The 14,226-nt window shown below is 44.4% G+C and overlaps 1 protein-coding gene across 1 annotated transcript; it reads right to left on the reverse strand.

Annotated features, from left to right (window-relative positions):
- Positions 1–1,824: 1,824 nt before the first annotated feature.
- On the reverse strand, positions 1,825–13,454 carry CIPC (CLOCK interacting pacemaker). Its single transcript, XM_089778259.1, is given in 2 exon segments — positions 1,825–7,197; positions 13,449–13,454. Coding segments are annotated over 2 exon segments (861 nt in total). The 3' UTR covers positions 1,825–6,342.
- Between the last annotated feature and the right edge of the window lie 772 nt (positions 13,455–14,226).

Below are 14,226 nucleotides of genomic sequence, written 5' to 3' on the forward strand. Positions count from 1 at the left end.
TGAACAGAGAATGCAGAGCATGCTTATAACATGGGGTGGGGGAATGGGAATCTAGTCTGGAAAGCCCTAGTAGATAATACACTGAACATGATCTCTCAGGCTATGTCTAGACTACAGAGTTTTTCCAGGGAACACATCTGCTCTTCCAACTTTTTTTTTTGCAGTAGAGCAGACGCGCTCTTTGGGAAGCCCCGTCTTCCTCGTTTCATGAGGAAGAAGGGCTCTTCCGAAAGAGGAGGTTTTTCCTAAATTTTCCGAGTGTAGATGGGCCAAACTCTGGAAAAGCCTCTTCCAAAAAACAATAGGAAAAAGGAATGCAAATTGTGGAGGGCTATTTGCATATCTTTTTCTGAAAAAAAAAAAAGTGTGACAGTTTAGCCATAGCCCCAGTGTGATGATATGGGCAAAAGGACTAGTGTAATCCTTGAGTGCATAAACCAGGAAGTTATCAAGGAGGAGAGACAAGTTAAATTGCCTCTATATTTGGCAGTGACCACTTCTGGAACATTATGTCCAATCCTGGTACCCAAAACTCAAGAAGGATGTCAATAAATTGCAGAGGGTTCAGGGAAAAATCATGATATTGATAGAACTGGAAAACATTCCTTATAGTGATTGAACTCCTTGACTCTTAAAAAGAGAAGACCTTAAAGAGAAGGCCAAAGAAGGAGTTGTTCACAGTATGTATGCACCTACATGGGGCAGAGAAATTTAGAGGGCTCTTCAGTCTAGCAGACAATGAAATAACAAGAATCAATGCCTTGAAATTGAAACTAGACAAATTCAAACAAATTCATTCACATTTTGAAAAGTAAAAAAAGTGAAAAAGGAAAGAAAATGAGAGCAATTAACCACTGGACAATTTCAAGGGCTGTGGTAGATTCTCTATCTGGCAATTTTTAAATCACTATGGGATGCTTTTCTCAAAAATCTGGTTTAACTCCAACAAGAATTAATTCAGAGTCCTAGGGTCTGTGTTTTGCAGGTTAGACTAGTTCACAATGGTCCCTTCTGGGTTTACAATCTATGAGTTTGATTTAAAACAAAAACAAACCACCCCACCCCATCCTTTTCTATGGATAGGGAGAGGCTGCACTCCATCTTTGTCCACTTCTGCAGCAGAGGCCATGAGGAAGAAAGGATAGCAGCCAGCTTACTCTTCCTCTGTGAATGTGAGACTTTTGCAAGGGAGGACAATCCATGGCAGGATAGTGACTAGTTTCTGTTCCCTTTCTGGCATTTGGGCAACTCTAAGGGGGGGAAACTGGGAGCAGAATTTGCCTCACAGAACTGATCTGGAAGCTTGACCTTTCTGAAGTCAGGGCTGAGAATGCTGGATGCACTTGCATAGATTGTATGATCCAAAAACATCCTTCTTGGGGAGGTTCTGAAATTCTTGGCTCCTGAAAAAGGTATTGCTTTCTGTTTGAGAGGAGATAACTTACATTCACAGTTTGCAATTTCAACTTTTGCACATTTGGCTAACAAGGTTAGTGAACAATGTATGTGTCTACCCCCACATAGACAACATGCTTCTTGCAGTTGTCACATAATTATGGAAGTTTGAGAAATAAAGAATATGTTTGATAACCTAGCCCATTTCTGTGTCAGTGCAAGATTTTTCACTACAACATATTTCAAATGTTTTGAGAAATCTAATTTCACCTCCTTTTCCCAAGCCCCTTACCCCTTTGAGGAAAAAATAGGCGCAGGTTAATATTAAATATCCTGTGGTACCTTTTGAAGAGATGTGCTATAACGTGTCACTTGTTAGTATCCACTGCTCCAGAACCAGCTGCATATCACTGTAGTGCTGTTAATTACTCCTACCTGTGCCCCCATTCCCTATGTGCTCCCACTGTGCCTTTATATGGCTCTGCTCTCTCAAGCCCATTCACCCCTAGACTCAATGTCACCCCCACGAGCTCCTGAGCCTCACCCAGTCTGTCCCCCCAATAGCCATTCTGAATCTCAGTCTATATGACCCTTCAGCATTCCCATGTGCCTTGCTCTGTCTGTCTTCCATATCCCATGTTTCCTCATCTGGCCCTGTGGACAGGTCTATAAGGAAGACAGCCTCTCCCCTTCCCTTCTCCATGGCTGACTGAGCTGGCTGCACTCTTTTCTATTTCCACAGCAGTCCCTGGTAGGCAAAAGGTGTAACTGCAGTGCCTTTCCAGCAGAATGAATTATCTGCAGGATGTATGAATTTTGCACATGTACAGTGGCACAAAATTCCCCCAGAGGTGTGTTTGTAGAGAGCATTTTATCATAAAGAACTCCATAGTTTAACAATATTCTAGCAAAACACAATTTTTCAGGCATACACTTTATTTCATTCATATTTCACAGTCTGTTCCTATAAAGCTTTTCAGAAAAAAGTCACATTTTTCATCAAGTTCTTATACTACAGTATTCAGATTTTGCAATGCACTTGTAGGTACAGAAAATATTTACATTCAACCATAATTATCAAAGTTTTTTAAAAAAACTTCATGATAGCAATTAAAAATTCAAGATGTATAAAATTATTAAAACTTTTACATGAAAGCAGAAGAAATTTGCTTGACCCGTCAGTCTTCCCTTTTCCTAGTCATTCCTGACAGCTGGTGGCAGCAGCAACAGACAAAGCTTAAGCTGCAGAAACTGTCCAGGTGACCTTTCAGAGCTCAGGACCTCTGGCTTAAGACTAGTTTGTTAAAGCAAATTCTAGTTGATCCACATATAAAAAACCCCCCAAAACCTCCAGAGTCAATGCCTAGAGAATTGTTTAATTGAAGTGGCTCCTGTTTTTGGTAGGCAGGTTCTGGATTCTGTCTAGAACTGGCTTCGGCTTCTGACCAAGTCTATTAAAACAGTTTAATTCTCTCACTATAGCTCCATTCCCATTTATTTTACCAAATTTACAGCTAGAGTAGGAAAAAAGCTTCACTAAGGCGTCCAGCAATAAAGGCAGCATTTTGTATATCTACCATCAGTGCCCTCCAGCATACTTCATTAATGTGCTAAATTGCTAATTTATCTGGGGATATGGTTTCTAAGTAACCTGATTTATTCAGTAGCTTTGAAGATTTTTCTAATCCAGTATATACAGAATAAGAAGTTTAGATTCTGACTGCCAGTGTGATTTCTAAGCAATTGTTGAACTTCTGTTCATAGTTTTATTACATTCACATATATTTTATATAAGACTACACTAGTTAGAAAGGTCCATCAGCTCTGAGCATACCACTTTAACCCACTGCCTGTGAGAGAGCCTGTGATGTGCAAACTACAGCAGATTTACACTGTCTAGGAGTTTTCCTACATTAGCAAATAGATTATACCCTGGTTAGGGTAATTTTCTGGCCTATCTGCTCCACCCCAGCAGAGCAAGTGGGAGCCCTCTCTCGCTTACTTTAAAACACCTCCAGTTGAGTTTTTGTCATCCTCCATTCCTTTCATCTCTAAAATATCCACAATTCATTCTAGATCCATTACTTCACTTTCCAGAACAATCATTCTTAATAATTAGGGTCTACACAATCTCAGATGGGAGAAGAAGAGCTTCCAAGGAAACAAAAGGAACTCACAGTAGGACCAGGTGGCTCATATGTTTATTCCCCTCCCTCCCAGTGTCATACACAAGCACTTGGAACACTCTGATCAAAGGACCAACCTTTACTCCCTTTCAAAAAGGAGGTGGTGGTAGTTCCACTGTAGTAACTTTTGGTTGTGATACTCTAGTGGATTCAGGTGTTTCAGTATTTGGCCAAGACCATGTGATGCCCTGCTGCCATATGTAGCCTCTTGTTTGAATTTGGTATCACTATGCAACGTGTTAACCATAGCAAGCTAAGTTCAACGTGAGGCAACACAGGAAACTCTGGCCAAATTCTAATCTTCTGCACCCCTCCCCCACTTTCTTTGGTGGTACTCTACCCGACAGCTGGAATTGTGCTTAACTATATTCAGTTGGATTTTGAGAGGGACAGAGTCATGCAGCCATCTGGGAAATCTCTCTGTAGCTCCAGAGGCCAGTCCATGCTTGACTTCCATGTTCTACCCCCCTTGAGGCATGTATGCAATTCCTTTTCAGTTAGCTAAGTAAAGTGCTGAAAAGAGAAGTCTCGTTTCCTACCTCCAAAAAGTTTTCTAAGGCATTTGTTACAGTAATGCTGTAGGAGAATTCTTTAGGGCCTCTTGCAATGTTCATCTGAGACCATGAGAAGGGTGAAAGAATCAAGTCACTGAATTTTAAAGACAAAAGGCCAACTCTAAAACTTTAAATCAAAATAATTTAGGTTTCTTTATGAGAAACTGAAATTCATGCAGAAAATATAAGAATGTCCAAGTAATACTTGATCACATTAAATACAAGTTTAGTTTGAAAGCCATTGTCAAATCAAAGGGATCAAACACTGATCATATAATTTAGTATGGGAGAGATGGTTCACTTCATGCTTAGATTACTCATTCTTAGATTATACAGGAGTATTTGAAAGACATGGCTCATGTTGAAGGGAATACAAACGAGTGACAAGTTAAATTTAAACAATACGAATGTGTCTGTAGAACAGCGTTTGAAACAAGATTGCCAAGTTCATTTGACAATAAGTCTAATGCCTCTACAGTCCAGTACACTCTGGATTGGCAACATCTGTGATTCGGCATGATTTTAGTTAGCTGGATATCCACTTATCATGGGTGTGGCCAAGTTTCCTGCAGGCCCATAAAGTTTGTTTACAGCCACCAGTCGTGGCTCTCAGTGTTCTGTGCTGTTATTTAACTCTAATTTACCCCTAAATGTCTTCTAAGAGACCAGTAAGCAGTGGAAGCGTTGGAAATGCCACTAAATGTAAGCATGTTTTTATGCTTTATCTATTTACTTCCTTGTACCAATACAGTAAAATTGTATAACAACATTAACACTTTGTTATGAAGAGAGCTGATAAGCCTTGTATATGGTGTATCAGTACAATCATACATTACTAAGCAGCGTTACAAGTACTGTTCAGTTTATTCACCATGGTGAAATAAAAATAAAGAGAGCTAGAGAGGTTCAACCTATACCAGAATCATTGTGTGAGTGCAGGCTTCAAGATAGGAAGGTTGGAAATGATAATACTCACCTTGAACATTTAACGCTCTTTTCAATATAATTCAGGTCATATTCTTGTGACGTTGTCACAAGGTGCCCGGAGTCCCTTTTAGTGACACACAGATGTTTCTTATAAGAAACGGGGCTTGTTTCACTTTAGAACTTGTATAACCATTTTTCTCCTTCTTTAATCTTAGCAAGATGATTTCACAGCCCGAATAGAGTCTCTCCTAAACAGGATCAAGACCAAAGGATGCATAGTTGATCTTGCTAGCTGCCTAGCAAGGAACATATTTTGGGGAAGTGCTATAGCCTGTATTATAAAGGAAGTCATACGATTTAATCACATTGTTCTCTTTTGGCCTTAGAATCTATGAATCTTCATTGTTTGACAACTAAAAAAATCCCATAAGAGCTGATTTTTAAAAAAAGTAACAGTCAGTGTTTGTCTCATTGCATACCTGGGAAATCCAAAGTCACCTTGCTTAGTACAGTTGTTTGCCATTAATGAGCAATGCAAATAAACTTGCTTTGAAATAAATACTTCCAGTGCAGATTTAGTGCTTTCAGGTTTTCACCCAGCTCTCAACTTTAAAGAAGCTAAAATAGGCAGGCTGACAGGGCTTGCTTAGAACTACTTGTTACATTTGTTTCTAATATCTCCCCCTCTCCTGCTTGCTCAAGCTATGGACTGGAGCGCCGCTTAAATGCAAGCAGGACTCCACTTGCTCAATGTGGTGATTATCCAAAAGCAAGGCCACCTTGTGTCTTTGGAGTACTAACCCAAAGCCAGATATACCATGTTACCTGTCAAGTTTCCTCTTTCCCAACATTCATAAGTGGCTACACTAGACCAGGTATTTTTTCCCCAGTCTGTGAATTGGCTGTCTGGAGATGGGCGCGTGCGTGAGCAAGGAAGGGAGAGGGGGGGAGAAGGATAAAAAAAGGTGCTTGCTAGGAAAGAGCCATTTGCAATGTTCTTCATCAGAAGAGTGGGAACACATATCACAGCACTTCCACACCTACATGGTCCAAAGAAGCGCACAGTTACTCAGCTCTTGGTCACATGAAGCAGTGCTAATTCCTGCCAAGGTCTACCATTATGCCATGTCATAATTGGCATTTGGGACAGTTTATTAATGGTATGCTGCTTTGTGAATGAGTTTTTAAAGCAGTCTCAAACTTAGAAAATGCTTTTGTAAAAGCTTGAGACAAAGGAAATGAGGCACAGCAATCCCTTGAACAGCTATATATCTTTTGTACTATATGCTAGGATATGTAGGAGAAGCCTGAAGGATGCTGTCAGCTTTATCTGACCCTGTTAGAGATGCCTCTAGCTCTGCCCAGGCTTCAGGAGCATTGCTCTTTATTGCCTCCATGAACAATTGTGTTTGCTGCTTCAGTCGGTCCAGTTCAATCTGTGTTATCTGGTTCTGATGAATCAGCTCCTTTGTTTTCAAGGTGATCTCCAGCAATCCAGACCTATGCAACACAACAAAGGTATTCTGAAAGCGCTTGCGCTTGCTTTGCTGATGCAACAATAGGTCAGGAGTAGTGTAAAGTTCTTCTGCTGCCAATGATGGATTGTAGGTTGCAAATTGCATGATATGATGTACTGGATTCTCCATCTCAGGAGATGTGCAGTTTGATGTGTGGAGGAGTCCAGTAGGAGAAAAGGGCATCAAACCTGGGGCCTTCTGATTGTCAGTAGATATATACTGAAAACCATCAATGGTTGACATTTTTTCACTAGCCACCAAACCTGGAGAACTCTGCTGAGTAGAGTCCTGAGCAGGCTTACAGTCAGGTGATACTTGGGGAAAAACACTAGTATTACTGCACATAGCAGTATATGTGTAAAGCCACTTCTATCCGCTGGTTCTCCCTCTTCCCTCCAGATACAAGACACAATCTCTTTTGCAGGGATGTGGTGCTGTCTTTGTGTAGAAGTTCAGGATAGACAAGTAATTTGTAGAGTCACTTCCCTTTTCACCAACAAGACGAGAGTTAATGGGAGGAGAGGTGGTTGGATGAAGAAACACTAGCTCTGGTTGAGCTGGAATCACTTCAAAAAGTGGCTGAACGGTCCAAGACAGAAGCTGTGATGAACTGCTTCCCTGAGAAGTATGGGTGGAAAAAGTGCAATTACCACAACTATCCAGTGTAAGAAAAAAAATGTTAGAAAAGCTTTATCAGAACAAATGAGCTTGGTGCCAATGCTTGTAGACATTTTTGTTAAATGCTGCTAGTTGTAATGCAATCTAAGTAGGTTTTACCTCATATAAACTCATTCTTCCTTTGTGACATTTGGGGACATTGCTATAGGCAAAGTTGTAATTCAGAATCTATTTACTGCTCAACAGAAAATACATTTAAAAGCCATTCAGTTTTAGCATTCCTATTTATGCTAGCACAAGCTGAGAGCAACCCTCAGCTGGAGGATATGAGAACAACTACAAGTGCCCAGAAAACTTTAAAAGAAAGTCACAACACTTAAAATTATGCTTTTAAAACATTTAGATGAATGATGCACAAATATTCTATCTAGAAATTTAAAATTATATATTAATTGTCATACGAATTCTAATCCTACCTTTTCTCTCCTTATACCAAGTGCTTGAAATGGTCTTGTTTATTTCAAATACAGTAACTTATCACTAGCATGTGCTGCAGTTTTAAAATTTACTGCAACCACATAAAACCTAGCACTTGAAATGTCAATGCTTGCTAGACCAAGGAGAAACACCTGCTCTTCACACACAGTTGTACACTTCCAAGACCATACTTTTGGTAAAACTGATGCAACTTTGTGTTGACAAGCTTAAAGTCTATTACTGTGTGATACCACCTCTCTCTTCCTAAAGTTACAACCCCGGCAATTAAAAAAAATGAAATATTAGTAACATTATCAACCATCTTGATTTAATTAAAAATTACCACATTGATTCTAACTGGCTAAAAATTGTGCTCTTCACTGAACCTATGCTAAAACATCCACACTACCTCCCACTTGTTTGCCTCATCTAAATTTAATGTCTGGTTCTTTAGACGTCAATTCAGCAAAGTACAGGAGTACAGGCAGTCCCCGACTTATGCGGATCCGACTTATGTCGGATCCGCACTTACGAACGGGGCTTTTCTCATCCCGGAGCTCACGGGCGGCGGGTCGCCACCCGTGTCCTCCGGGGCGAGAAAAGCTTCTCCCGGTCTCCCTGGTCTGCTGGGGGGGTCCAGCAAAGCCGCTGGACCCCCCCAGCAGACCAGGAACACCCGAGCAAAGCCGCCCAGGCGGCGGGACTCCTGCCGCCTGGGCAGCTTTGCTCCTGTCCCCCTGGTCTGCTGGGGGGCTCCAGCAAAGCTGCTGGACCCCCCCCCAGCAGACCAGGGACACCCGAGCAAAGCTGCCGCCTGGGCGGCTTTGCTCCCGGGCAAACGAGCAAAGCCACCCAGGCGGCGGCTTTGCTCTGGTGTCCCTGGTCTGCTGGGGGGGTCCAGCGGCTTTGCTGGACCCCCCCAGCAGACCAGGGGGACAGGAGCAAAGCCTTGGAGCACGCCCGCAGCGGGACAGCCCGGGCTGTCCCGCTGCGGGCGTGCTCCGCGGCTTTGCTCCCCGTCTCCCTGCAGACCAGGGAGACGGAGAGCAAAGCCGCTGAGCACGCCCACAGGGGGACAGCCCGGGCGCGCTTGGGCTGTCCCGCTGCGGGCGTGCTCCGCGGCTTTGCTCCTGTCCCCCTGGTCTGCTGGGGGGGGGGGGGTGCAGCTAGTTCCCCTTCCCCCCCAGCAGACCAGGTTTTTCTTGCCTACCCCTGGGGTAGAGCAGCTGGGGGCTGCCGGGTTGGTCCCGCAGCGTCGCTCCGGACCAACCCGGCAGCACCCCAGCTGCTCTGCCCCAGGCGTCCTGATTCAGCCGCTGCTGGTCAGTTTCAGCAGCGGCTGAATCAGGACGCCTGGGGCAGAGCAGCTGGGGTGCTGCTGGGTTGCTCCAGTAGCGCCGAGGAGCCGCGCTACTGGAGCAACCCAGCAGCACCCCAGCTGCTCTGCCCCAAGTGTCCCCAAGTCAGCCGCTGCTGAAACTGACCAGTGGCTGACTACAGGAAGCCCGAGGCAGAGTTGCTCTGCCCCAGGCTTCCTGGAATCAGCCGCTGATCAGTTTCAGCAGCAGCTGACTTGGGGACGCCTGGGTTTCTTAAATTGAATCTGTATGCAAGTCAGAACTGGCATCCAGATTCAGCCCCGGTTGAAACTGATCAGTTTCAGCAGCGGCTGACGCCAGTTCCGACTTACATACAGATTCAACTTAAGAACAAACCTACAGTCCCTATCTTGTACGTAACCCGGGGACTGCCTGTATTCAAACATAAGCTAGACAACTGTATTCAGCAAAGCATTTAGGCACACTATTAAATACACTGATGAACAGCACATAGCAGAGGAAGGATGATCCTGTGGCTAGGATGCTAACCTGGAACTCAAGAGGCTCATGTTTAATTTTCTGTTATGCCACAAGCAACCTGTGTTACTTTGGCCAACGTTTAGCAGTACTGTATAGAAACTATTTCTCACCTGTAAAATAAGAATAATGTTACCTTTCCACTTCACAGGGGTTCTGTGAGGGATAAATACATTATGAGGTGCTCAGAGACTATAGTAATGGGGGGTGGGACCCATAAATACCTCAGATAAAAGGAATACGAATGGACTGTAGAATTTGAAGCCTACATCTACAGTAATCAGTCCGGGTGTAATTCTCCTGCCCATGTACATACACTTACACTACCTCTCATCAATCTATTGCAAGGATATCATCCGCAGAGGCATGGCTGAACCATGCCATGCATATAACCAACAATTTCAGGTAACAGCTGAGTGCTTAACTTTAATACCTTAACTAGAACACTTACCTGGCATTGCTCAGCTCCTTCAGGGCTGGCAGTGTGGTGGGCGCAGGAGTCAGGGCAGAGGGTGAGGGACTCAGGGCAGGAGGGCTACAGGATTCAGGGTGGGGGGCTCAGGTCAGGAGGCTGCGAGGTTTGGGGGGGCTCACCAGGGATGCCTGCAGTGGTAAGGACAGCACTGCAGCTGCTGCCCTCCCCAGCTCCTTGGAGGGGAGTGGGGCTGTGGTGCTTGGCGCTGACTGCTAGTTCTAGGCCCTTGGGGGGGAGGGGGGAGGAGGAGGAGGTGGTGATTGCCCTGGTTGGCCATGGGTGGTGTGTGTGGGGAGGTGGAGCTGTCCAGCTTAGCCCCAGCCAGCCTTCAGAAGGTACGGGGCGTGGGGATGCACAGCCTCAACAGCAGGGGGCGGGGCGGGGAGCACCAGGGCTGTGTGGGCCAGCTCCAACAGTTCCTGGGAGGGAGGGGAGACCATGGCTGCATTGGTCAGCCCCAGCAATTTTCCTGTGGAGAGGGGGTCATGGTGACAGGATGCCCCCTAGCCCAGTGCTGGAGCTGAGGGAGATGGAGTTTGGTGGTGGTGAGGGACCACTTACCTGTGGCCATGACCAGCATTATGGAGAGCTTTGACCCCAGCTGGCCACTCTCTTCCTAGTTCAGCCACCCCCTTGTGGGTGGCTCTGTAGTATAAGTGTCCCCTGTGCTCACTGCCCCCAGTGGTCATTGCAGAGCATAGCTGTCCCTGCTCTCAGCCCCCTCCCTTTCTGTATTATGGAAAACAGTTGGATTCCAGGCACATCCTGTTTTCCTGGCACAACCAAGCCCTGATCCTGTTTTAAGTTAGGTTAAGAAGCTGCATACTAAATTTGGTGGTAACAAATGTACAGACAGACACACACAGACAGATGCATAGTTCTCTTAGTGTAATTTTTATACGTGATTATTTACACAGTGCCATCAATGTACATGATACTATTTTTTTCTTAAGTAATATCTAGGAAGTGTTTATGTACTGTGTCTTCTGAGCAGAAACACTGACAAACAACTGAATTTTTGAGGACCAGAAGTAATTGTTAGTGTACAACTATATTACTTGTATTAATTACAACTTATATTATATTTCCTCTCATGAGCTCAAATTTTTTGTTGATACTTGCTAATTTAGCTTAATACTCTTGAGAGATGGGATGGTATCATTACATCCATTTTAGAGATGGAAAAACTGAGCTTCAGAGCTGTAATGACTCTTTCAAGACAATTAAGCGGGATATTGTCAGAATCATAAATAGTACTCATGAGCCTGCTACCCAGTCTCCTGCTATAGCTACTAGACAACACTGTTTTACCAGATATGATAGTGGCACTCCATAGTTCAGGATCTGAATACCAATCTTATTAGCCTATATGTGTGTCAGAAAGTCTTATATGAAATACTTTCCTGCTTTTTAAATCAACTGCAACTTAGCCTAACTCAGGTAACATCAGACTGAAGAGTGATCCCTGATGATGTTGTTGGGGGAGGGGCACCAATTGGTTATAATCAACAATCACTGTCTGTATTGGAAGTACTTGTAACCAATGTATTAACTTTTTACCCTGTTAATGATCTTCACACTAATCTGTGCCTATGCTTTGTGCTATTTCTGAAGGATTATGACATTACTTTTATTTCAGAGAAGTTGAATACCAAGGAAATAAGACTTGCTTATTATGTATATGAACATGTAGAACCTGTGAGTTTGGGAGCTAACCTGAGTGTATTAAGGCAATTGGTAAAGCATCCTGAATTGATGAGGCATATTCAGGAGCTTATAAAACAGGAACATAGTACAATGATAATGGTGAATAATTCCACCAATCAAATTGAGAAAATCATGAAGAGAGTGCTTCAGTCCTCTAAATTGGCCCATTGGTGGGAATCTTTGTCAGCCCAACAGAGATGACTAACGTTTGTCACATCTTATTGCGCCCAAACTCCCTCCCAGAGCCTGCACCTCAACTCCCCGCCCCAGGCTCAGCCCACTCTCCAAATCCTTTAGCTCAAGCTCAGCATCTGCATTTCCCCCCCACACTCCAACCCTCTGCCCCCAACCTCATAAAAGTGAGTGAGGATTGGGGAAGGGAGGGAGGATGGAGTGAGCAGCGGCAGGGCCTTGGAGGAGAGGTGGGAAAGAGGTGGGGCAAGGTTCTTTGGGTTTGAAGTAGATCCTGGATTGCACTTAAATTCAAAAAGTGATCTCATGCTTTAAAAGGCAGGGGAACTCAGGGCTAGGGCAGGAGTTTGGGATGCAGGAGGGGTTCAAGACTGGAGCAGAGGTTCAGAATGTGGGCTCCAGCTGGGCACCACTTACCACAGATGGCTTCTGGGTGCTGGTGCAGAGGGCTAAGGCAGGCTCACCCCTACCCTGTTACTACACCACTCCTAAAAGCGGCCAGCAAACACTCTATGCCTTTTCCCATCTGCTCTGTGGAGATGGGGTACAGGGTGAAGGATGGGCACTCTGACATTAAGCACCCCCCTCCTCTTCTTCCAGTGTCCTGCATATCAAGCAGGAAGCTGTCGTGGGTGGGAGGGTACCTCCAACATAGAGGGCAGGAGCAGTTCAGCAGTGCTGAGGGGGCAGATGAAGTACTGGCACTGGACAGCCTCCTGGCCAAACCTGTCAGGATCACCTATCAAAGGTTCCAAGATCTACCGTAAATCCTGATCTACTGGTTGGTGACCACTGTCTTAATTTTCAATCTGTAGTTGTTATAGCCATGACTGCAATAATTTGATGGATGCAGGTGAAAATTAGGAGTGCAGTTAATTTTAGTAGATATGCGCCGTCCCTTGTGTAATTGTTAATGGGCAATAATGGTACCAAGGTACCAGGTTGCAAAGGAGGGAAGATGTTGAGGGGAGGGGTGCTATTTATGTCCACATTTTGATTTTTCCCTTAAAGATGGTGATCAGCCTCCCTGCCACCATCCCCTGACTGAAAAGGGCAGGAAAAAGGCAGGAAAAGTGGGATTGCCTGACCTAATCTTCCTGACAACACAAGGGATTATAAAGGGTATTCACCTGCCCCTAAGGGCTCTCGGCATGCACTTGCTTTCTGCGCAAAGCTGTGGTGCTAGAATGACAGCCTATCTGTAGGCCCACTCAGGCAGCTGGGGCAGGGTGTTTGGCTTGATAGACTGTCAGAGGCAGGAGTCTGGTTGCTGCCACCATGAAGGCTACAAATCTCCCACCAGAGAGTGCATCTGGAACAGTTTTCTGTGGTGGGGCAACCCTGCATCCCACACTGGTGGCGGTTGCTGGGCAGAGCATATTTATTTAAGGTTAAGGAGACTGCAGTAAGGCCAGGCAACTGGATCAATCTCTCTCGTCCACATACAGGACGAGTCAAGAGAAGGAGAAAGAAGACAAAAAGAGAGAAGACCCTCTGCCTGCCTAATCCTTTGCATCCCTTTCTCATCCTGTACATCTACTCACCTTCATCACCGAACATCATGATGACTGTATGATCCCCTATTATTTGTAGTGACCCCAGTTCTGATTATTTGCATTGTAGGTTCTGGCTTCCTGCCATTGCTTTACTATGACACTTGAATTTTATGTTTGTTCTTTAAGTTCAGTGTTGTGTTAATAAAATAGCAGTTGTTTCAGCCATTTTGTGTTGCATGTGACTAATACCCAGTGACACAGATGTGACAAGGGTGGAGAGACAGTGCTCACACAGACAAGATTAAGTCTTTGTCTAACAATGTGGCAAATAGGACAAATGTATTGGCATCTAGGAGACCTCAAAGAAATATGGATCAAGATTGCTGGTCGTGCTATTGGAATAGTCCCGCTCACATGTACATGTAGTGTGACCAATCACAAATGTAAGAGTGGCAACAGTAGGACATTAAGCTCTTGGGATGCGTGAAAGATGAAGCTAGGACACGTGGCTGGAGACAAAAGTAATTGAGTAAGGAAAATTGGCAGATTATGGGGTTTTCACCAAATCTAAACATGGAACCTGAATTCTACACGTGAAGGTTCAACCACGTTATGTTCTCTTATACAGCAAGTGGAAATACCATTTTTAAATGTATCTGAATTATCTTGGGTGCATGCTTTACTGTACACCTCTTATGTTATATCTCTTGCCACTATTAGTTGTAAATACAACTTGGACCTTTCTGGTCTGGCACCCTTGGGCTCAGAGGGAGTTTGCCAGACCAGAGGCCCCTCTGCTGATGGACTCCAGGTTCTCCCAGGGTCT

This window comes from Pelodiscus sinensis, chromosome 5 (assembly GCF_052426305.1).
Source record: "Pelodiscus sinensis isolate ZL-2025 chromosome 5, ASM5242630v1, whole genome shotgun sequence".
NCBI lineage: Eukaryota > Metazoa > Chordata > Testudines > Trionychidae > Pelodiscus > Pelodiscus sinensis.